The 24,391-nt window shown below is 40.9% G+C and overlaps 2 protein-coding genes and 1 long non-coding RNA gene across 4 annotated transcripts; all 3 read left to right on the forward strand.

The window, feature by feature from the left end:
* Nucleotides 1-22,363, forward strand: LOC146687028 (uncharacterized). Its single transcript, XM_085439477.1, is given in 11 exon segments — nucleotides 1-801; nucleotides 1,832-2,093; nucleotides 2,796-2,941; nucleotides 4,207-4,485; nucleotides 4,972-5,515; nucleotides 12,215-12,293; nucleotides 15,620-15,828; nucleotides 17,874-17,968; nucleotides 19,239-19,517; nucleotides 20,004-20,809; nucleotides 20,812-22,363. Coding segments are annotated over 8 exon segments (2,316 nt in total). The 5' UTR covers nucleotides 1-801; nucleotides 1,832-2,093; nucleotides 2,796-2,941; nucleotides 4,207-4,238; the 3' UTR covers nucleotides 20,869-22,363.
* On the forward strand, nucleotides 12,123-14,959 carry LOC146687029 (tripartite motif-containing protein 16-like). The gene has a single exon (XM_085437962.1). It carries the CDS (start codon nucleotides 12,410-12,412, stop codon nucleotides 14,072-14,074), a length of 1,665 nt encoding a protein of 554 aa, XP_085294088.1. The 5' UTR covers nucleotides 12,123-12,409; the 3' UTR covers nucleotides 14,075-14,959.
* On the forward strand, nucleotides 15,628-17,888 carry LOC146687030 (uncharacterized). Of its 2 annotated transcripts, none has more exons than XR_014916267.1 (3): nucleotides 15,628-15,828; nucleotides 16,859-17,128; nucleotides 17,823-17,846. It is a non-coding gene; the product is annotated as an uncharacterized LOC146687030 (long non-coding RNA). The 2 variants fall into 2 exon arrangements; XR_014916266.1 differs by having other exon boundaries at nucleotides 15,629-15,828; nucleotides 16,859-17,120; nucleotides 17,823-17,888.
* Nucleotides 22,364-24,391: the final 2,028 nt, after the last annotated feature.

Genomic DNA, 24,391 nt, shown 5'->3' on the forward strand with positions numbered 1-24,391 from the left:
CTGGAGGAGCAGCTGATCTAGTTCACTCATGTGTTTCTGGACTAAGAGTTGGAGCAAATACCTTATGATTCAGTGATGTTTGTTTTTGTTAAATATTTTGTAGATCCAAGAGTGAGTTTGACTCATGATGATGATGTTCCGAATTAAACAAAGTTGGTCACAAATTCTTCAAAGCTGTTTATTAAGAATATATTCACTTGGACTCATGAGACAGGCTTGTGATCCAAGGGAGCCATCAACTGGACAATTACTGACATGACAACAAAAAAGCTAAGTACAGAGGGGGGAACAGAGGTGAAAATACTTGCTTTAAAGGATTGTAATGTTTCCTTTTAAAATAAGTCTCTAAGGTCAGACAAAGGGACAGAAACTCATAGCTTTCTACCAGCCCAATGACAAAACTATAAGTTGTTTTTTAACATCTACTTTTTCATCTATTTGGCAGTCACAGTGAAAAGTATAAACATTGGCACGCTTTGTCTTGTGATTCTGCTGTTCGTAAAAAATGACCATGCGCAAAGTACCAGACTTTAAGGCTTTGACTTGATGCCAATGGCCTGAGGAGGACAGTATTACCCTTGGACATGTGTAGTCTGCCGTCTACTCAATAGAAGAAGAAGAAGCGCGGAAATGGCACAACTGTCTTCAGTTTCTGGGAGAATTTAACAATGAGAGACTGATGATGCAGAAGAAATCTCCGTGGTTAAAAACATTAAAAACAGTCGTCCAGGATGATGAGATCCGCCACTGGCTCAGACTGCTGTATATCAGCCGGAGACCCGAGATGAAGTCACGCAGCAGGTATGTAAAACTGTGATGTTCTCAATGAACTAACACAGGAACGATCTGAGCTCAGTCTGTAAGCTAACAGGCTAAAATCAGAGAGCAGCTAATCAAACAAGTGCGTCCGTTTTTTTTAAAGGTCAACTTTTAACAATAGACTTTCATGAGACACATCAAAACCAAACAGGGAGGGAAAGCTTCGGTTTTCTGCACTGTGCCACAGTTCGCTGTCTGCTTCGGTTCACGACGCCTCACTCCGGGGCTACAGACAGTTCTCTGCCGCCTGTGGTGCTCCTCACCTCCGTCTGCACCCACAGACTTCCCGAGGTGGAGGCAGGCCGGCAGGGACTTTGAGAGATGGGCTTTACTTTTAAAAATACCCCTTAATCAGGGTCTAACTCACTAAAAGATGGCCACATGTCTCTCTCCAACTTAATCTCTTTCTTTTAAGTAATTGTTTTTCATTGAAATGAAATGAATTGTTCAATAAAATGATTACATTTATAATTGAATTAAAGTTAAATGAATCAAGGTGATTTTGACTTTGCTAGTTAACAGGAAGAGAAACAAACTTACACAGGATAAAATGAAATTTGGACCCAGCAGAAAAAGTCAGATCACAGACAAACAGAAACATTCCTCTTTGGCTAAAATAAAATGCAGATTATTGCTCATCTGCAGTTTTAATCATGGTGAATAATTTATGATTCAGCCAAGTAAGATTCTTCTGTGTGGAGGTTTTTCCCCTGTCAAAAGGCATTGACCATTACCTTCATCTAAACATGGAATTTAAGTCATGTAGTTGCCGTTGTTTGTTTTTAAAGAGGTCATAATATTTTTGTGATGGTAGAAATTTATCTTCAAAGTAATAGTTATAAAGTGAATTAATAAGACTTTCCAACAAAGAGAGGGAGTCACATGGTGCTTCTGAAACATTTGTACAAACCTCTCTCACATATGTGAGCAACATGCTCACAGTGTACAGCCCTGCTGACTGAGGCTGCACCTTTACCTGTCTAATCTTTTTCTTTTTACTTTGTTCCTCAAGTCCCACATCAACATGAAGTGTAAGGAGGAGGAAGATCTGGCTGGCCAGCAGGTCTGGAAGCAGGAGAGGAACTTCAATCTGGACCAGGAGGACACAGATCCCCCACAGATCAAAGAGGAACAGGAGGAACTCTGCATCAGTCAAGAGGGAGAACAGCTTGTAGTGAAACACGAGGATGAAGGCATCGTCGTCTGGAGCGGGGAAGAGCGGCTCAGACAGCTGCATAACATCTGGAAACCTGAGAAAGATTTACAGACCAGCGGTAAAACTGTAATCGCTTTTCTGAAGTGTTAACATTAATATTAAACCTACAGTTTGTATCAGTCAGATCTATTTAATGTGTATTCGTGAAAACATGACAGGGAGTTTTAAATGGACTGGTTCTTATATAGCGCTTTTCTACTCAATCTTGAGCACTCAAAGCGCTTTACAAAACTTGTGCATTCACCCACTCACTCCCATTCGCACAAGCACATTTTTCTTAGTGCTTTCTACCAACATTCAGACACACATTCCACAGATCAAAGAGCAACTTGAGGCAACTTGGAGTTAGTATCTTGCCCAAGGATATTTGAAATGCAGACTAGGTGAAGCCGGGAATCGAACCGATCAGTAGATGATCTGCTCTACCGCCTGAGCTACAGCCACCCCCAATAGTGAAGATTATTTTGAAAAATATCAAGATGTAGATCAGTTTCGAGATCAACTCCAAAATAGATCATCAGTCAGTCAGTAATAAGTGAGTTCTTTTTTGTTTGAAAGGTTTTTTTTACTCTTAATGTTGCTGAAAAATGTCAGAACTCAAGTTCTCATTTGCATCAGAGTGCACAAATAACTTCATTTTTACACACTTTTAATTTCACCTGCAAATGTGAGCAACATGCCCTCATTACAGACTTTAACTAAAACTTTATCTTCTCAGAAGTGTTTTTCTATAATTACATTTTTTTTATTGTTCGTTTAGAAGCAATAGTGGAGAGACCGGCTGACTGCTGCAGAAGAAATCTGCTCTGAGGTTAACAGAACGTCTGATCGTCCAGTATGAGATCAACCTTCAGCAGAGACTGCTGGATATCAGCCGGAAACCCGAGATAAAGTTACGCATAACAGGTAAAACTGCGATGGTCTCAGTGGACTAACACAAGAATACAACTCATGTAGGACCTGATCAGAGCTCAGCTTGTAGGCTAACATACTGAAATCAGGGAGCGGCTAATCACACAAGTGCGTCTCTTTTTTACGGTAAACTTTTAGCATTAAACAAACCTTGAGACCGAGAGAAAGTGCCTTTATAGAAGATTTATTTAGAAGATTAAGATAAAGGAGGCAGGGAGGGAAAGCTTCTGTTTTCTGCACTGTGCCACAGTTCGCTGTCTGCTTCGGCTCTCTGACCCTCACTCCGGGGCTACAGACAGTCCTCTGCCGCCTGTGGTGCTCCTCACCTCCGTCTGCACCCACAGACTTCCCGAGGTGGAGGCAGGCCGGCAGGGACTTTGAGAGATGGGCTTTACTTTCAAAAATACCCCTTAATCAGGGTCTAACCCTACAAGACCATCGTGCCTCCCCCACCATCCTCACCTCATGTTAAAATGTATATTTTTCAACTGAATTATATTTGGGTTCAAGAAAATGATGAAGTTTTTAAAATAACTTTGTAATGTTCTAATAAACAGTCTTAACTCGAACTAAATCAGCTCAAATCTCACAGATGTCAGTGTTATTCACAAAGCATGGAAACATAGTTGTTAGTTTTGAATGCAGCCACAGCAGGCAAACTATGGCTGCATGCTCCAAAGAACAGGAGCACAGTAACTGAACACACTCTTAGCACACTTACATCTGATTTTGGGAACAGTTAACAGATCTGAACCTGATGACCTGAGAGGTTTAACTGGGTCAAAGGTCGAGAGCCAATTGAGAACTGTCCAGTTAAACCAACTAAATGATGAAACCTTTGATTTAAAATGTCATGATCAACAGTATCAAAGGCAGCAATGAGATCAAATAGAACTAAGACTGAAACTCTGAGTCCCTAATAATCTTCAGATCACTGATGACTTTAGTTGGGTTGATTCTGTGCAATGACTGGCTGTGAAACCTGACTGGTACTTATCTGCTATGGCACTGTGAGATTTTCAGTTTAATCTACAACAATGACAAACATTTACTTGCAGCGTGAAGCTGGCAGCAGCTACCTGAATGATTTGTACTCTGAACTTTCCTAATAAGAGTATCAGAGCTCGAGAGTAACTTACACTTTCATTTTTCACGTTTGTACAGTTTAAATTTCACTCCCATATGAGGACATGCTCAGAGTGGACTATATTTGCTCAGATGTGTTTTCCTGTCATCACATTATTAACCTTTTTCCTCAGTGACCCTTTGTTCCTCAAGATCTCCCCCTAACATGAAGTGTGAGGAAGAGGAGGGCCTGTATGACCAGCAGGTCTCCAACCAGGAGAGGAACTCCAGTCTGGACCAGGAGGGCCCAGATCCTCCACAGATCAAAGAGGAAGAGGAGGAACTCTGCATCAGCGATGACGTAGAAAAGATTGTACTCAAACAGGAGGATGAAGGCCTCATCTGGACTGAAGAAGAGCAGCTCAGACAGCTGGATAACATCTGGAAACCTGAAATGAACTTACACAGCAGGGGTATGTAAAACCGTAATGGTCTTACCTAAAAATTAATATGACTTTAATTCATTCAATAAAGATATTTTGGAAACACATCAGAGTTCTTCAAGGCCAGTGTTTAAATAAACTCAGCTGATTGTTAGTCGAGGTTTTCTGAGAGCTTCGCTGCTTTTTATCCCCATATTTTAATCCTACTTTTAAATTTCCCCTTCTGTCTGATGTTTGTCTTATCATTTACATAAACATCTTTCCAACAGTAATTGGTGGACAAACTGTGATTGGTGCATAGAAATTTACTAACGTGTTAGAAGTGAGTGCATGAAATCTTATTTTAACAGTTTCCAGGTCTGGGTAAATGATATGATGATATTTCTGATGATATTTTGATTAAACTCTGTTGTAGAGTTGGAAATGGACAGCTGTAGACACCACTGCCGAGTAGTCATTCTTGTTATACTTCTATATTTATCTAAGACAAGTAATTTTGTCCATTTGTCACCTCAGCTTTCCCACAACAGCATGAATGTGAGGAGGAACTGGTTTTTGGGGACCAGGAGAGAAACTTCAGCCTCGACCAGGAGGATCCGGAGCTTCCACAGATAAAAGAGGAAGAGGAGGAACCTTGCACCAGTCAGGACGTAGATCAGCTTGTAGTGAAGCAGGAGACTGAAGGCATTATTATCTTCATGGTGGCTCCTACTTATGAGGAAAGTGAGCCAGAGCTGGACAGTGAACATCTCCTTTCTTCCAGCTCTCCTGAACCAGAGAGCAGAGATCAGCAAGACAACTTTCCTGTGTCAGAGAGTCAGCGTAAAACTGACACAAGTAAAAAGTTTGTGAAATGTGAGATTTGTGGAAAAACCTTTGAGTACAGATCCAAACTAACGAGACATATGAGGGTTCACACAGGTGAGAAGCCACATTCTTGCAGCACCTGCGGAAAAAGATTCAGCCTGATGATAAACTTGAAAACTCACATGAGAATCCACACAGGTGAAAAGCTTCATTCAGAGGATACAGTTACAAAGACACATGAGGATTCACACTAGTTAAAAGTGGGAGAACTGTCAGATGAAGCAGTCCACTGAGAAGCCAGATCAGAGCAGATCAGATGACCTCCTTCCTTAAAAAACTCTGTATTGTTTATTGTATGTAGGGGTGGGAGATATAGCCTCAAAATAATATTTCAAGAAACTTACATTTAAAAAAAATAATGTACATTTTATCAGCTCGGCAGGCAGCAGCATTTATATGTGTAAGTAAATGATGGATTTTCCATCTTTCTCTTCCAGTGAGCTGCTGTCACTGATGACAGCTTAGCTAATTCAAAGTGTGAAAATGTGGCCACCTCAAGGTGCTTGATATTGTAAGGTAAAGACCCAACAATAATACAATGAAAACAGAGAAAACCCAAACAGTCATATGACCCCCTATTAGCAAGCGTTTTGGCGACAGTGGGAAGGAAAAACTCCTTTTTAACAGGAAGAAACCTCCAGCAGAACCAGGCTCAGGGAGGGACCCCCATCTGCAACAAGGAAAGTTTTAAGTCTAATCTTAAAAGCTGAAGGCTCTGCCTCCCATTCTACCTTTAAATACTCTATGAACAACATTATAGTGCAATGTTAGTGACACGGCATACATGAAATATGAGCACATAAGTATCCTCAGGGGTGTTTTTCCTGGAAGTTTTAAGAAAAGTGTATTACAAGTGCTTACACTCTAGCTTAATATCCAAAATAACCTTGTAATGCGGAGCCTGCACAATTCTGTCATATAAGGAAAAGAAATTCTACCTGGTTTGTTTCATCTTGGGTCGAGCTTTTTAACCTCCTGCTTTTCCACCGTGTAGCACATCAGTAATTTCCATCCACTGACTGCTCTTGCTGTTATATGAAATGTAACTCGCGAGTGCTCCAGTGATGCATGGTTGAATCATTTGTTTACCTTTGGGTCGCACATCACTGCTGCTAGTATCTCCTGCTCACGTGCCTTCACAGCCCGGTTGTACTCAAGTGTGTTTTTGCTTAAAGTGTTGTAACAGGTTTGCTTTTTTCACTTTCAGTGGGAAAAGTTTTCTTGCATATTTTGCGAACATTCAGCTACCAAACTGTGACTGGAGCCCGACATATGGCTCTGGCTGTGAGACATGACTGGGGTTGACTCATTGGGGTGAATGCAAACACATGATGTTCCTCTAAACACACTTTTTTGTAAACATTTATACCAGTATTATTGCAGATCATATGATATGTCACAGCCCTAATTCTGTTTGTTGCATATTCCATTAAAACCTGTAATGAAGATGAAACACGTATTTACATTCATTTGATGTGATATTTGTATCGTGTTGAGCTGTGGAGGTGACAAAAAAGTTGCTGAGATGTTTTATTTTTTTGTTTAGTGGAGAGGTTTTACTCCACAGAGTCAAAGCTGGAAAGAAACACACATGAGACCAAACATTTTGTGATTTAATCTTGATTTTCATGAAGACTGAATTTCAGCATGTGCTCATCCTGTTGATTCGTATGTTGGTGTTGGTTATGTGTCTTAAAAGTGAAATAAAGATTTCTTTAAAACTTCTTGTGGCTATTTTTTTAAGGCACAATCTTTACAACATGAAACAACGTCTGTGAAGCACATTTTGTACAGTGGGCAGGGAGACTTGCCCATCACTGTGGTGGTGGGGTGGATGAGATTTGCCTGCGGTCACTTAAGGCTCTGTATGTTGTGGGTCTGTCCTGGTTGTCCTGCTCAAACATTGTATGGAAGTTGAGGTCAGTGCCTTCAGACCGGCCAACTATGGTGGTAATCATGGTCCCCTGTTTTATGAAGGGAGTGTAGAGGGTATGTTTGCACTTCAGGCCTCCCTAGGAAGGTCTATATCTGTAGTCACTTTCACTGTTTTCTTATTGCTGTTTCAAATTGTTGTTTCTGTTTGTAGCCTTTTTATTGAAGGATTTTGCTTTATATTATTAATATGTGCATTTGTTGTTATTAATAATATTTGCTTCACTCTCCATTTGATGTGTTTTTGGTATGTTATACTTTTAATTGTTCTATGATTATGTTTATGTGTGGTTTATAATTATATTTAAGTTCTGGGTTTTTTTATGAATAAAAGTGACTTAACTTGTCAGAGATATGAGACTTTGGGCATTTCCCCTTCTGTCTTATTCTCAGTGTCTTGTCTCCATGTTTATTTACCTCTGTGTTGCTATCTTTGTGTCTCTGTCTCTTTCTCTTCCCCTGTTCAGTGGGATTTAAGACTTCCAACAAATAATTTCAAAGGGTCAATTAAATTTTAATAAAACCATTTTACTCAACACTGCACTCGAATTTTAGCATTTTTTTTTACTCAGTCATAAAAAGATTCATCTTAAAATATGTTTTAGAGACATTTTTATTACTTTTTTCTTTCTTTCTTTCTTTTCTTGTTGTTGTCCCGTTTCGTTTTTTAGCCATCAGAATTATTGTCTGAAGGCCAAAAAAGATGCCCAACTAACTTAATTTACCAAATGGACCATCACGGCCTTGCCATATTGGTCCATTTGATCAACCTTTGTTATTATTTATTTATTTTAATTTATTTTCAGTTGTTACAGATAGGACAGACATGACTGGGGGATAGGAAGGAAGGAAGGAAGGAAGGAAGAAAAGGGGAAGAGGGACAGTGAGAAAGGGCACTTAAAAAATATCTCCCAGGTCACCTGTTGAGAGAAGAAAATAAGAGAAAACAAGCAAAAAAAGAGAGCAACATAATAACACAACTAGAGATGGCACGATACCACTTTTTTTATGTCCGATACCGATATCATAAATTTGGATATCTGCCGATACCGATATGAATCCGATATAGTGTTTTTTAATCAACAAAACTGTTTTTTTTTAATATCTTGCTGCATTTTGTATAAGTTCATACTCAAGTTTAAAACAACAACTACACTAAAGCTATTCTGTTATACCTGTATGCAAAAAAAAAATATTTCATAGTTCAGCAATACTGATCAATCTAATAAACTTAAACCTACACCATCCTCCCTATTCTGGTATTTTAAAGAGTACTTAGCGTAAATATTAAGCAACCTAACTAATAGGGTTCCAACTCCCAGCAACAAAAATAAAAAAATAAAAAATAGGGAACCACCCCTCACGCTCCACCTCATGATGCTTAATCGACGTAATCAACCTTAATTTGATGCAGTGTGAAAAAAAATGCACAGAAATCAATTATTTTTCAAGAAATATTAAATAGATTCAACATCTTTCTTCAACAAAATTGCAGACTGCACAGATGGTACCTTCCCAAAGGAAAAAGTACTATAGTTTACTAGGGTATATATATTAGACTTAATAGTCACTATATACAGTAATTGACTTCTATTCCTTTTACATCAAATTAAAACTTTGGGTGTCAGATAATTATTTATTAAAAGCTAGACATTTTAAATGAGAATAAGAAAGAAAAGTATGTCTTTGTGCCCCCTTTTCCCTGTTAACCCTCTGATGCATGAATTATGAAAGCCTTGGTCAAGATTTTTTTCTTAAGTGCTTTTATTCTTCTCAGGACATGAAAAAAAATGTTCAACTCTTTTTTCCCCAAAAATATGTTTTTTTTATAAAGTTATAAACTTGTCCACTCCAGTGGACTACATGCGCCTGAGCACTTAGCATGAAATACTGTGAATTTACTATAAAAATTAATTACCTTGTGTTCTATTGTAAATATACAAACACTTGTTTGCTTGTATCCTTTGAAAAACATCTCAGCAATTTTTTTGGAACTTTCAACTCATAAGGCCCCAATGTTTAGACGTAAATAACAAAACCAATCAACAGTCCTAGCTGTGAATCCTACACCTGAATATGGCAAACTATCTCCAACAAGAGAAACATTTTTGAGTCTACACAGTTCTATAACGATGCAGGACAGTATTACCAAGCCCTTAGTAGCATGCTGGAAGAAAACACAAACTGACATCTTAGTCTCTGCATCTCCAAACACTTCTGTGTTCATCACACCTAGGCTGTCCGTAGTTCCTATGTCTCTGTTCTGCTCTGGCAGCCACTCTCATCATCACTGAACTCATCATCACTGCACTCATCAATGAAATCATCATCACTGGAGCTGGATGGAATTTCCTGGACTATTCTGTACGCTGCCTTATTCTTTGCTGCATTTGAAGTCTACAAAATATGATAAAATAATTATTATAGTAACTCAAACTACAGCTGATCTGCACAGAAATATACATTTTAAATGAGTAGCTTATAAATGTAACAATTATATGCTTACTTATAACCAAAACAGTCCCAAAAAACAGTGAGACAATTTATGACTTATGTTAAAAAAATATAGTGGGTAATGCATGATGTCCACTACAGTGGACACATGGTTAATCGTAGTTTTCTACATATTAGACATAACAATTTCTTATTCCAAACAGATAATATCCTTCCCTAGATGTTACTGCATATCATCATATTTTTTTTACCTGTTGGGCTCTTTTAGCATAGAAGGATTGACAGGATATGCCAGCAGTGGTCGGCAGGGGTGACAGTTTGTCTGCCATCTTTGATTCAGAGGAAATTTACTTGCAGTTGCACTAACTGAACACTGAATTGACCTCAATGGAGCATGGCAGCAGAGAGCACTCTAGAGGCTAATATGCAGTTCCACCATAGAAACCAAAGCATTAAAGAGATATGTACGTTTTAGTAGCTGTCCACTCCAGTGACCACTATGCATCAGAGGGTTAATGCCCTATCGGCCCCCCTGGCTAAACTTTGCAAGATCCGCCCCTGCACAGTTACCAGCGTCAGCTACGTAGAAAAAGATCCTGGTGTAGAAAGTAATATTAAATACATTCTAACAACAGCTGATCAAGCTTAAACGTGCTGCTGTTGTTCAGCCGCTGGTTTCCTCTTTCTGGTGCAAAGTGGGCCAAAAGCAAACCAGAGAGACGGACTCGCGACAGAAAAGCCGATCAGCTGATCGTTAAGCAGTTTCATGATTGAAGTAACAGCAGGAGAGGCAGTCGCTTGTTAAGCTTAACGCAGGAATGCTTTACAAACATTCAGAGATGGACTTACACACTTGCTTTACTTCTCTCGGGGATAACTTTATGGGAGATGAAATGCCGGGTTGCTAGCGAAGCTCCAAATGCTATCCAGACCACCGACAGGTCCCGCATGCCACAGCCGCTCTATCACGTGATGCATACTGCTCTGACGTGCTAACGTTCTGAGGTGAGTTACGGCGTGTTGCAAGTTTTGCGAGGTGCTTTCGTGATATTTAATGGATCGGATTACATTTTTTATTTTTCTCCGATATCCGATCCAGTAATTTAGGTCAGTATCGGACCGATACGTAATATCGGATCGGTCCATCTCTAAACACAACACCATTGCAATAATCTAGCTAAGTGTAAATAACAGTAAATATTAAATACTGAATGTGATTGTGCAGCACGCAAGATTGACATCGCACAATGTGGTTTGAGGTAGCAGCCAAGAAAGGTGTAGCTTGTGTGTGTGAACACCTGTGTGGATGAGTGCTCGTCTATTCAAAAGGCTTCTCCATGTAACGATCTGCTGGTGTGGGGAGCCACAGCCCCGTCCCCCAGGGCATGAAGCAGGCATGGAGGAGATCCAGGCCCCAGACATCCAGAGGCCCCCAGAGTGCGAGCGCCCAAAGAGGACCACCGGAGGGGCAACCGTGCCACCTTCCTGGGAAGAGCTGAGGAGAGCCCCAGATGAGGGGTCACCCAACAGCCACAGAGCAGAAGCCAGAGGGGGCTGCAGTGACGTACACGCGGGCTCTGCCGGCAGTCAGCTGTGCCAGAGTGAATCGAGCCCCCGCAAGGGGCCCGACCGAGCCACAGGCACCAGGCCCCGCCAAGCAGCCGTACCGGGGAGTGAGCTGGTACAGACCTGAGCGTCCAGCCCTGGACACCAAGAACGCACCGATGTCTGAGGGCATCAGCCACCAGCAGGGAGTGTGGTGAGGGGAAATAAGCCTCCATACCTTGGAGGGCCTGAGATGTTCCAAGGGGGTGGAGTGTAAGACCCGAGCTGACATATAGACACAGACGAATAGGCGCACACAGACCTAAACATGCATTCCCACCCTCATGCACACATATACAAATACTCGGCGCTCATCCAACCTGGATACAGACACAAATGGACACTGTACATGTACTGTACAGCACGGCCTCTCCTGAGAACCCTCAATGTCTACATGCATTTAAAACTGAGAGGTGGGCACCGGCGCCAGAGGTGAGGTTGAATACAAAGACCGTCCTCTGGACACCGTATAACATGCCCGATCCCAAGGCCCTATATGTATGTGTTATGAGAGTGTGAGTAATGTGGATGTCTAGGTTGTGGAATAAAATCAGTCTGCTGATAAAACAGTGAGCACAGTGAGAAGATCTTCACTGAGCTGATCCATCTCATCTCATAAAATTGAGGCACAGGTGACCAGGAGGGGACAGAGGGGGAACGACCTTTTATTGCTTTTTTCTACAACAATTTCTTAGTTCAGCTGCAGTATTTGATATCCTGTAATGACTAAAATGATAATTTAAACTAATTTACATAAAAAGATTGTCTTTTAAATGTTACGTTTATTTAACAACTTTAAAGGCTGAGCAGTGCTATTTTTAAATGAAAAACTCACAGGCTCACATGTTCCAGGATTGAATTAGTGTCTGATAACCCTCCCTCTTCCTGCTCTCTAACTCAGCACCTCCTCTCTGTCCACATGTTCCCTTGTTCCCTCCCCTTCTGATCTGCAGTTTGAAGATGGGTGCAACCAACATGTGGTGACGTATAAGAGCTGACAGATCCCATTCGCTACAGAAACCTATGTTGTTTAGATCAGAGCAGTTTCAGTTCTGAGGAAGTGAAACTCACACAGTCACTGACACTGTTGGGTGAAATGGCGCAGAAAAGTGTTCAGCTGGACCGAGAAACCTTCTCTTGTTCGATCTGTTTGGATCTACTGAAGGATCCGGTGGCTCTTCCCTGTGGACACAGCTACTGCATGAAGTGTATTGAAAGCTTCTGGGATGAAGAGGAAAAGAAGAAAATCTACAGCTGCCCTCAGTGCAGACAGACTTTCACAGCGAGGCCTGTCCTGGAGAAAAACACCATGTTAGCAGTTTTAGTGGAGGAGCTGAAGAAGACTGGACTCCAAGCTGCTCCTGCTGATCACTGCTATGCTGGACCTGAAGATGTGGCCTGTGATGTCTGCACTGGAAGAAAAATGAAAGCCTTCAAGTCCTGTTTAGTCTGTCTGGCATCTTACTGTGAGAAACACCTTCAGCCTCATTATGATGTGGCTCCATTAAAGAAACACAAGCTGGTGGAGCCCTCCAAGAAGCTCCAGGAGAACATCTGCTCTCGTCATGATGAGGTGATGAAGATGTTCTGCCGTACTGATCAGCAGAGTATCTGTTATCTCTGCTCTGTGGATGAACATAAAGGCCACGACACAGTCTCAGCTGCAGCAGAAAGGACTGAGAGGCAGAGAGAGCTGGAGGTGAGTCGACAAAACATCCAGCAGAGAATCCAGGACAGAGAGAAAGATGTGAAGCTGCTTCAACAGGAGGTGGAGGCCATCAATCAGTCTGCTGATCAAACAGTGGAGCACAGTGAGAAGATCTTCACTGAGCTGATCCATCTCATCCAGAAAAGAAGCTCTGATGTGAAGCAGCAGATCAGATCCCAGCAGGAAACTGAAGTGAGTCGAGTCAAAGAGCTTCAGGAGAAGCTGGAGCAGGAGATCACTGAGCTGAAGAGGAAAGATGCTGAGCTGAAGCAGCTCTCACACACAGAGGATCACATCCAGTTTCTACACAACTACCCCTCACTGTCAGCACTCAGTGAGTCTACAGACTCATCCAGCATCAATATCTGTCCTCTGAGCTACTTTGAGGATGTGACAGCAGCTGTGTCAGAGGTCAGAGATAAACTACAGGACATTCTGAGAGAGGAATGGACAAACATCTCACTGACAGTCACTGAAGTGGATGTTTTACTGTCACAACCAGAGCCAAAGACCAGAGCTGGATTCTTAAAATATTCATGTGAAATCACACTGGATCCAAACACAGCACACAAACTGCTGTTATTATCAGAGGGGAACAGAAAAGTAACCTTAATGAAACAAAAACATTATTCTGATCATCCAGACAGATTCACTGGATCGTTTCAGGTCCTGAGTAGAGAGAGTCTGACCGGACGTTGTTACTGGGAGGTGGAGTGGAGAGGGAGAGTTTATGTAGCAGTCGCATACAAGAATATCAGCAGAAAAGGAGGTGAATCTGAATTTGGATGTAATGACAAATCTTGGTCATTATATTGTTACAACAACAGTTTTACATTTTGGTACAACAACATTGAAACTCGTGTCTCAGGTCCTCGTTCCTCCAGAGTAGGAGTGTACCTGGATCACAGAGCAGGTATTTTGTCCTTCTACAGCGTCTCTGAAACCATGACTCTCCTCCACAGAGTCCAGACCACATTCACTCAGCCGCTCTATGCTGGACTGTTGGTTTACTATAATTATGGAGCCACAGCTGAGTTGATTAAAGTGAAATAGACTGAAGTCTTTCATATTGTTGTAAGTTTAAATCTGTATTTTAGTTCCCTTTTAGTTTCTCTCCATCATTATTGTGGTATTTATGTGCTGCACATAAATCAGATGTCAGTCAAACATTATGGGCAGTACCTCGACATCTTCAACATGTTGTCTTGATGTTTTTATGTTTTATAGGTGGAGCTCTTTCCTGTGTCTGTTCAGCCATGGAGACTATCAATGCTTATGGATATTTTTATTTGAAAAATTTCTCCACATGACAACATAAACTTCTCTATCTTCTAAATGTTTACTGAATATTTTTCTTAGGTATTTGTATGTTGTTGTTTCTCTTCACTGATCTTAACAGAGAAGTCTACAGACCTTCCTTTATCACACAGATTTTATTCTCATTTGTACATTTATAAAGAAAACAATTAATTACAGAGCAATAAGAAATTTTAAGAAAGTGCACTATATCATAATTTATAGTAAAGTGTATTAAAGCATCGTTAGTTAGTCACTTATTTAGTTTGGAGCTGTATCATCTGACACTGTAGAAACATTTCCTCCAGCTTCAGCACAGAATGTTAAAAACAGAACTATTAATGAGAACAAACAGTAGGAACACAGTATCAGCAAACATCATGGCTTAAAATGGAGAGTAAAAATCTAAAAAGAAATAAACAAATTAGTAAAAAGGATTTCCTGTTGACATGTTATTGGTCCTATCTTGTCTGCAGCACCTCCAGGATGCTTCTTATATGTTTCTGGTTATTTTTGCACCAATTTTAGTTTTTGTCAGTAGGAAGTTCAAGTTCAACTCAGTGTGTTTGTTTGTTTTTTTTCAAACTGATGCCTGACCTTGAACACCAAACATCTGTCAATAAAGCAATGATATAAAATGCTTATATTAGTACTGAAAAACTGCATATCCACTTTACAAATATAAATAATGATATAAATCCACAGCTGAACTGGAGGAGCAGCTGATCTAGTTCACTCATGTGTTTCTGGACTAAGAGTTGGAGCAAATACCTTATGATTCAGTGATGTTTGTTTTTGTTAAATATTTTGTAGATCCAAGAGTGAGTTTGACTCATGATGATGATGTTCCGAATTAAACAAAGTTGGTCACAAATTCTTCAAAGCTGTTTATTAAGAATATATTCACTTGGACTCATGAGACAGGCTTGTGATCCAAGGGAGCCATCAACTGGACAATTACTGACATGACAACAAAAAAGCTAAGTACAGAGGGGGGAACAGAGGTGAAAATACTTGCTTTAAAGGATTGTAATGTTTCCTTTTAAAATAAGTCTCTAAGGTCAGACAAAGGGACAGAAACTCATAGCTTTCTACCAGCCCAATGACAAAACTATAAGTTGTTTTTTAACATCTACTTTTTCATCTATTTGGCAGTCACAGTGAAAAGTATAAACATTGGCACGCTTTGTCTTGTGATTCTGCTGTTCGTAAAAAATGACCATGCGCAAAGTACCAGACTTTAAGGCTTTGACTTGATGCCAATGGCCTGAGGAGGACAGTATTACCCTTGGACATGTGTAGTCTGCCGTCTACTCAATAGAAGAAGAAGAAGCGCGGAAATGGCACAACTGTCTTCAGTTTCTGGGAGAGTTTAACAATGAGAGACTGATGATGCAGAAGAAATCTCCGTGGTTAAAAACATTAAAAACAGTCGTCCAGGATGATGAGATCCGCCACTGGCTCAGACTGCTGTATATCAGCCGGAGACCCGAGATGAAGTCACGCAGCAGGTATGTAAAACTGTGATGTTCTCAATGAACTAACACAGGAACGATCTGAGCTCAGTCTGTAAGCTAACAGGCTAAAATCAGAGAGCAGCTAATCAAACAAGTGCGTCCGTTTTTTTTAAAGGTCAACTTTTAACAATAGACTTTCATGAGACACATCAAAACCAAACAGGGAGGGAAAGCTTCGGTTTTCTGCACTGTGCCACAGTTCGCTGTCTGCTTCGGTTCACGACGCCTCACTCCGGGGCTACAGACAGTTCTCTGCCGCCTGTGGTGCTCCTCACCTCCGTCTGCACCCACAGACTTCCCGAGGTGGAGGCAGGCCGGCAGGGACTTTGAGAGATGGGCTTTACTTTTAAAAATACCCCTTAATCAGGGTCTAACTCACTAAAAGATGGCCACATGTCTCTCTCCAACTTAATCTCTTTCTTTTAAGTAATTGTTTTTCATTGAAATGAAATTAATTGTTCAATAAAATGATTACATTTATAATTGAATTAAAGTTAAATGAATCAAGGTGATTTTGACTTTGCTAGTTAACAGGAAGAGAAACAAACTTACACAGGATAAAATGAAATTTGGACCCAGCAGAAAAAGTCAGATCACAGACAAACAGAAACATTCCTCTTTGGCTAAAATAAAATGCAGATTATTGCTCATCTGCAGTTTTAATCATGGTGAATAATTTATGATTCAGCCAAGTAAGATTCTTCTGTGTGGAGGTTTTTCCCCTGTCAAAAGGCATTGACCATTACCTTCATCTAAACATGGAATTTAAGTCATGTAGTTGCCGTTGTTTGTTTTTAAAGAGGTCATAATATTTTTGTGATGGTAGAAATTTATCTTCAAAGTAATAGTTATAAAGTGAATTAATAAGACTTTCCAACAAAGAGAGGGAGTCACATGGTGCTTCTGAAACATTTGTACAAACCTCTCTCACATATGTGAGCAACATGCTCACAGTGTACAGCCCTGCTGACTGAGGCTGCACCTTTACCTGTCTAATCTTTTTCTTTTTACTTTGTTCCTCAAGTCCCACATCAACATGAAGTGTAAGGAGGAGGAAGATCTGGCTGGCCAGCAGGTCTGGAAGCAGGAGAGGAACTTCAATCTGGACCAGGAGGACACAGATCCCCCACAGATCAAAGAGGAACAGGAGGAACTCTGCATCAGTCAAGAGGGAGAACAGCTTGTAGTGAAACACGAGGATGAAGGCATCGTCGTCTGGAGCGGGGAAGAGCGGCTCAGACAGCTGCATAACATCTGGAAACCTGAGAAAGATTTACAGACCAGCGGTAAAACTGTAATGGCTTTTCTGAAGTGTTAACATTAATATTAAACCTACAGTTTGTATCAGTCAGATCTATTTAATGTGTATTCGTGAAAACATGACAGGGAGTTTTAAATGGACTGGTTCTTATATAGCGCTTTTCTACTCAATCTTGAGCACTCAAAGCGCTTTACAAAACTTGTGCATTCACCCACTCACTCCCATTCGCACAAGCACATTTTTCTTAGTGCTTTCTACCAACATTCAGACACACATTCCACAGATCAAAGAGCAACTTGAGGCAACTTGGAGTTAGTATCTTGCCCAAGGATATTTGAAATGCAGACTAGGTGAAGCCGGGAATCGAACCGATCAGTAGATGATCTGCTCTACCGCCTGAGCTACAGCCACCCCCAATAGTGAAGATTATTTTGAAAAATATCAAGATGTAGATCAGTTTCGAGATCAACTCCAAAATAGATCATCAGTCAGTCAGTAATAAGTGAGTTCTTTTTTGTTTGAAAGGTTTTTTTTACTCTTAATGTTGCTGAAAAATGTCAGAACTCAAGTTCTCATTTGCATCAGAGTGCACAAATAACTTCATTTTTACACACTTTTAATTTCACCTGCAAATGTGAGCAACATGCCCTCATTACAGACTTTAACTAAAACTTTATCTTCTCAGAAGTGTTTTTCTATAATTACATTTTTTTTATTGTTCGTTTAGAAGCAATAGTGGAGAGACCGGCTGACTGCTGCAGAAGAAATCTGCTCTGAGGTTAACAGAACGTCTGATCGTCCAGTATGAGATCAACCTTCAGCAGAGACTGCTGGATATCAGCCGGAAACCCGAGATAAAGTTACGCATAACAGGTAAAACTGCGATGGTCTCAGTGGACTAACACAAGAATACAACTCATGTAGGACCTGATCAGAGCTCAGCTTGTAGGCTAACATACTGAAATCAGGGAGCGGCTAATCACACAAGTGCGTCTCTTTTTTACGGTGAACTTTTAGCATTAAACAAACCTTGAGACCGAGAGAAAGTGCCTTTATAGAAGATTTATTTAGAAGATTAAGATAAAGGAGGCAGGGAGGGAAAGCTTCTGTTTTCTGCACTGTGCCACAGTTCGCTGTCTGCTTCGGCTCTCTGACCCTCACTCCGGGGCTACAGACAGTCCTCTGCCGCCTGTGGTGCTCCTCACCTCCGTCTGCACCCACAGACTTCCCGAGGTGGAGGCAGGCCGGCAGGGACTTTGAGAGATGGGCTTTACTTTCAAAAATACCCCTTAATCAGGGTCTAACCCTACAAGACCATCGTGCCTCCCCCACCATCCTCACCTCATGTTAAAATGTATATTTTTCAACTGAATTATATTTGGGTTCAAGAAAATGATGAAGTTTTTAAAATAACTTTGTAATGTTCTAATAAACAGTCTTAACTCGAACTAAATCAGCTCAAATCTCACAGATGTCAGTGTTATTCACAAAGCATGGAAACATAGTTGTTAGTTTTGAATGCAGCCACAGCAGGCAAACTATGGCTGCATGCTCCAAAGAACAGGAGCACAGTAACTGAACACACTCTTAGCACACTTACATCTGATTTTGGGAACAGTTAACAGATCTGAACCTGATGACCTGAGAGGTTTAACTGGGTCAAAGGTCGAGAGCCAATTGAGAACTGTCCAGTTAAACCAACTAAATGATGAAACCTTTGATTTAAAATGTCATGATCAACAGTATCAAAGGCAGCAATGAGATCAAATAGAACTAAGACTGAAACTCTGAGTCCCTAATAATCTTCAGATCACTGATGACTTTAGTTGGGTTGATTCTGTGCAATGACTGGCTGTGAAACCTGACTGGTACTTATCTGCTATGGCACTGTGAGATTTTCAGTTTAATCTACAACAATGACAAACATTTACTTGCAGCGTGAAGCTGGCAGCAGCTACCTGAATGATTTGTACTCTGAACTTTCCTAATAAGAGTATCAGAGCTCGAGAGTAACTTACACTTTCATTTTTCACATTTGTACAGTTAGTTGTAAATTTCACTCACATATGAGGACATGCTCAGAGTGGACTATATTTGCTCAGATGTGTTTTCCTGTCATCACATTATTAACCTTTTTCCTCAGTGACCCTTTGTTCCTCAAGATCTCCCCCTAACATGAAGTGTGAGGAAGAGGAGGGCCTGTATGACCAGCAGGTCTCCAACCAGGAGAGGAACTCCAGTCTGGACCAGGAGGGCCCAGATCCTCCACAGATCAAAGAGGAAGAGGAGGAACTCTGCATCAGCGATGACGTAGAAAAGATTGTACTCAAACAGGAGGATGAAGGCCTCATCTGGACTGAAGAAGAGCAGCTCAGACAGCTGGATAACATCTGGAAACCTGAAATGAACTTACACAGCAGGGGTATGTAAAACCGTAATGGTCTTACCTAAAAATTAATATGACTTTAATTCATTCAATAAAGATATTTTGGAAACACATCAGAGTTCTTCAAGGCCAGTGTTTAAATAAACTCAGCTGATTGTTAGTCGAGGTTTTCTGAGAGCTTCGCTGCTTTTTATCCCCATATTTTAATCCTACTTTTAAATTTCCCCTTCTGTCTGATGTTTGTCTTATCATTTACATAAACATCTTTCCAACAGTAATTGGTGGACAAACTGTGATTGGTGCATAGAAATTTACTAACGTGTTAGAAGTGAGTGCATGAAATCTTATTTTAACAGTTTCCAGGTCTGGGTAAATGATATGATGATATTTCGGATGATATTTTGATTAAACTCTGTTGTAGAGTTGGAAATGGACAGCTGTAGACACCACTGCCGAGTAGTCATTCTTGTTATACTTCTATATTTATCTAAGACAAGTAATTTTGTCCATTTGTCACCTCAGCTTTCCCACAACAGCATGAATGTGAGGAGGAACTGGTTTTTGGGGACCAGGAGAGAAACTTCAGCCTCGACCAGGAGGATCCGGAGCTTCCACAGATAAAAGAGGAAGAGGAGGAACCTTGCACCAGTCAGGACGTAGATCAGCTTGTAGTGAAGCAGGAGACTGAAGGCATTATTATCTTCATGGTGGCTCCTACTTATGAGGAAAGTGAGCCAGAGCTGGACAGTGAACATCTCCTTTCTTCCAGCTCTCCTGAACCAGAGAGCAGAGATCAGCAAGACAACTTTCCTGTGTCAGAGAGTCAGCGTAAAACTGACACAAGTAAAAAGTTTGTGAAATGTGAGATTTGTGGAAAAACCTTTGAGTACAGATCCAAACTAACGAGACATATGAGGGTTCACACAGGTGAGAAGCCACATTCTTGCAGCACCTGCGGAAAAAGATTCAGCCTGATGATAAACTTGAAAACTCACATGAGAATCCACACAGGTGAAAAGCCGTATTCTTGTGGCATCTGCGGAAAAGAATTTAGAGACCAATCAACGTTCAAAAAGCACATGACAGTTCACACAGGTGAGAAGCCTTATTCTTGTAGCACCTGCGGGAAAAGCTTCAGTCAGAAACCAACACTGGAGAGACACCAGAGAAGCCACACAGGCGAGAAGCTGCACTCCTGCGGCACCTGTGGGAGGGGATTCAGTCAGATGATAAACTTGAAAACTCACATGAGAATTCACACAGGTGAGAAGCCTCATTCATGTAGCACCTGTGGGAAAAGCTTCATTCAGAGGATACAGTTACAAAGACACATGAGGATTCACACTAGTTAAAAGTGGGAGAACTGTCAGATGAAGCAGTCCACTGAGAAGCCAGATCAGAGCAGATCAGATGACCTCCTTCCTTAAAAAACTCTGTATTGTTTATTGTATGTAGGGGTGGGAGATATAGCCTCAAAATAATATTTCAAGAAACGTACATTTAAAAAAAATAATGTACATTTTATCAGCTCGGCAGGCAGCAGCATTTATATGTGTAAGTAAATGATGGATTTTCCATCTTTCTCTTCCAGTGAGCTGCTGTCACTGATGACAGCTTAGCTAATTCAAAGTGTGAAAATGTGGCCACCTCAAGGTGCTTGATATTGTAAGGTAAAGACCCAACAATAATACAATGAAAACAGAGAAAACCCAAACAGTCATATGACCCCCTATTAGCAAGCGTTTTGGCGACAGTGGGAAGGAAAAACTCCTTTTTAACAGGAAGAAACCTCCAGCAGAACCAGGCTCAGGGAGGGACCCCCATCTGCAACAAGGAAAGTTTTAAGTCTAATCTTAAAAGCTGAAGGCTCTGCCTCCCATTCTACCTTTAAATACTCTATGAACAACATTATAGTGCAATGTTAGTGACACGGCATACATGAAATATGAGCACATAAGTATCCTCAGGGGTGTTTTTCCTGGAAGTTTTAAGAAAAGTGTATTACAAGTGCTTACACTCTAGCTTAATATCCAAAATAACCTTGTAATGCTTAAGGAGCCTGCACAATTCTGTCATATAAGGAAAAGAAATTCTACCTGGTTTGTTTCATCTTGGGTCGAGCTTTTTAACCTCCTGCTTTTCCACCGTGTAGCACATCAGTAATTTCCATCCACTGACTGCTCTTGCTGTTATATGAAATGTAACTCGCGAGTGCTCCAGTGATGCATGGTTGAATCATTTGTTTACCTTTGGGTCGCACATCACTGCTGCTAGTATCTCCTGCTCACGTGCCTTCACAGCCCGGTTGTACTCAAGTGTGTTTTTGCTTAAAGTGTTGTAACAGGTTTGCTTTTTTCACTTTCAGTGGGAAAAGTTTTCTTGCATATTTTGCGAACATTCAGCTACCAAACTGTGACTGGAGCCCGACATATGGCTCTGGCTGTGAGACATGACTGGGGTTGACTCATTGGGGTGAATGCAAACACATGATGTTCCTCTAAACACACTTTTTTGTAAACATTTATACCAGTATTATTGCAGATCATATGATATGTCACAGCCCTAATTCTGTTTGTTGCATATTCCATTAAAACCTGTAATGAAGATGAAACACGTATTTACATTCATTTGATGTGATATTTGTATCGTGTTGAGCTGTGGAGGTGACAAAAAAGTTGCTGAGATGTTTTATTTTTTTGTTTAGTGGAGAGGTTTTACTCCACAGAGTCAAAGCTGGAAAGAAACACACATGAGACCAAACATTTTGTGATTTAATCTTGATTTTCATGAAGACTGAATTTCAGCATGTGCTCATCCTGTTGATTCGTATGTTGGTGTTGGTTATGTGTCTTAAAAGTGAAATAAAGATTTCTTTAAAACTTCTTGTGGCTATTTTTTTAAGGCACAATCTTTACAACATGAAACAACGTCTGTGAAGCACATTTTGTACAGTGGGCAGGGAGACTTGCCCATCACTGTGGTGGTGGGGTGGATGAGATTTGCCTGCGGTCACTTAAGGCTCTGTATGTTGTGGGTCTGTCCTGGTTGTCCTGCTCAAACATTGTATGGAAGTTGAGGTCAGTGCCTTCAGACCGGCCAACTATGGTGGTAATCATGGTCCCCTGTTTTATGAAGGGAGTGTAGAGGGTATGTTTGCACTTCAGGCCTCCCTAGGAAGGTCTATATCTGTAGTCACTTTCACTGTTTTCTTATTGCTGTTTCAAATTGTTGTTTCTGTTTGTAGCCTTTTTATTGAAGGATTTTGGTTTATATTATTAATATGTGCATTTGTTGTTATTAATAATATTTGCTTCACTCTCCATTTGATGTGTTTTTGGTATGTTTTACTTTTAATTGTTCTATGATTATGTTTATGTGTGGTTTATAATTATATTTAAGTTCTGGGTTTTTTTTATGAATAAAAGTGACTTAACTTGTCAGAGATATGAGACTTTGGGCATTTCCCCTTCTGTCTTATTCTCAGTGTCTTGTCTCCATGTTTATTTACCTCTGTGTTGCTATCTTTGTGTCTCTGTCTCTTTCTCTTCCCCTGTTCAGTGGGATTTAAGACTTCCAACAAATAATTTCAAAGGGTCAATTAAATTTTAATAAAACCATTTTACTCAACACTGCACTCGAATTTTAGCATTTTTTTTTTACTCAGTCATAAAAAGATTCATCTTAAAATATGTTTTAGATACATTTTTATTACTTTTTTCTTTCTTTCTTTCTTTTCTTGTTGTTGTCCCGTTTCGTTTTTTAGCCATCAGAATTATTGTCTGAAGGCCAAAAAAGATGCCCAACTAACTTAATTTACCAAATGGACCATCACGGCCTTGCCATATTGGTCCATTTGATCAACCTTTGTTATTATTTATTTATTTTAATTTATTTTCAGTTGTTACAGATAGGACAGACATGACTGGGGGATAGGAAGGAAGGAAGGAAGGAAGGAAGGAAGAAAAGGGGAAGAGGGACAGTGAGAAAGGGCACTTAAAAAATATCTCCCAGGTCACCTGTTGAGAGAAGAAAATAAGAGAAAACAAGCAAAAAAGAGAGCAACATAATAACACAACACCATTGCAATAATCTAGCTAAGTGTAAATAACAGTAAATATTAAATACTGAATGTGATTGTGCAGCACGCAAGATTGACATCGCACAATGTGGTTTGAGGTAGCAGCCAAGAAAGGTGTAGCTTGTGTGTGTGAACACCTGTGTGGATGAGTGCTCGTCTATTCAAAAGGCTTCTCCATGTAACGATCTGCTAGAAGGTGTGGGGAGCCACAGCCCCGTCCCCCAGGGCATGAAGCAGGCATGGAGGAGATCCAGGCCCCAGACATCCAGAGGCCCCCAGAGTGCGAGCGCCCAAAGAGGACCACCGGAGGGGCAACCGTGCCACCTTCCTGGGAAGAGCTGAGGAGAACCCCAGATGAGGGGTCACCCAACAGCCACAGAGCAGAAGCCAGAGGGGGCTGCAGTGACGTACACGCGGGCTCTGCAGGCAGTCAGCTGTGCCAGAGTGAATCGAGCCCCCGCAAGGGGCCCGACCGAGCCACAGGCACCAGGCCCCACCAAGCAGCCGTACCGGGGAGTGAGCTGGTACAGACCTGAGCGTCCAGCCCTGGACACCAAGAACGCACCGATGTCTGAGGGCATCAGCCACCAGCAGGGAGTGTGGTGAGGGGAAATAGGCCTCCATACCTTGGAGGGCCTGAGATGTTCCAAGGGGGTGGAGTGTAAGACCCGAGCTGACATATAGACACAGACGAATAGGCGCACACAGACCTAAACATGCATTCCCACCCTCATGCACACATATACAAATACTTGGCGCTCATCCAACCTGGATACAGACACAAAGAGTATTTTAAACTATTCTGTAAATTCTTGGAAAGTGGTCTTTTTTG

Source organism: Copadichromis virginalis, linkage group LG18, assembly GCF_057382275.1.
Source record: "Copadichromis virginalis isolate Kocher_CV1m ecotype Utaka linkage group LG18, C_Virginalis_male_GT1.1, whole genome shotgun sequence".
Lineage (NCBI taxonomy): Eukaryota > Metazoa > Chordata > Actinopteri > Cichliformes > Cichlidae > Copadichromis > Copadichromis virginalis.

Excerpts from the sequence above, each read along its gene's own strand:
- LOC146687029 (XM_085437962.1), top strand. The coding sequence starts at position 12,410 with ATGGCGCAGAAAAGTGTTCAGCTGGACCGAGAAACCTTCTCTTGTTCG.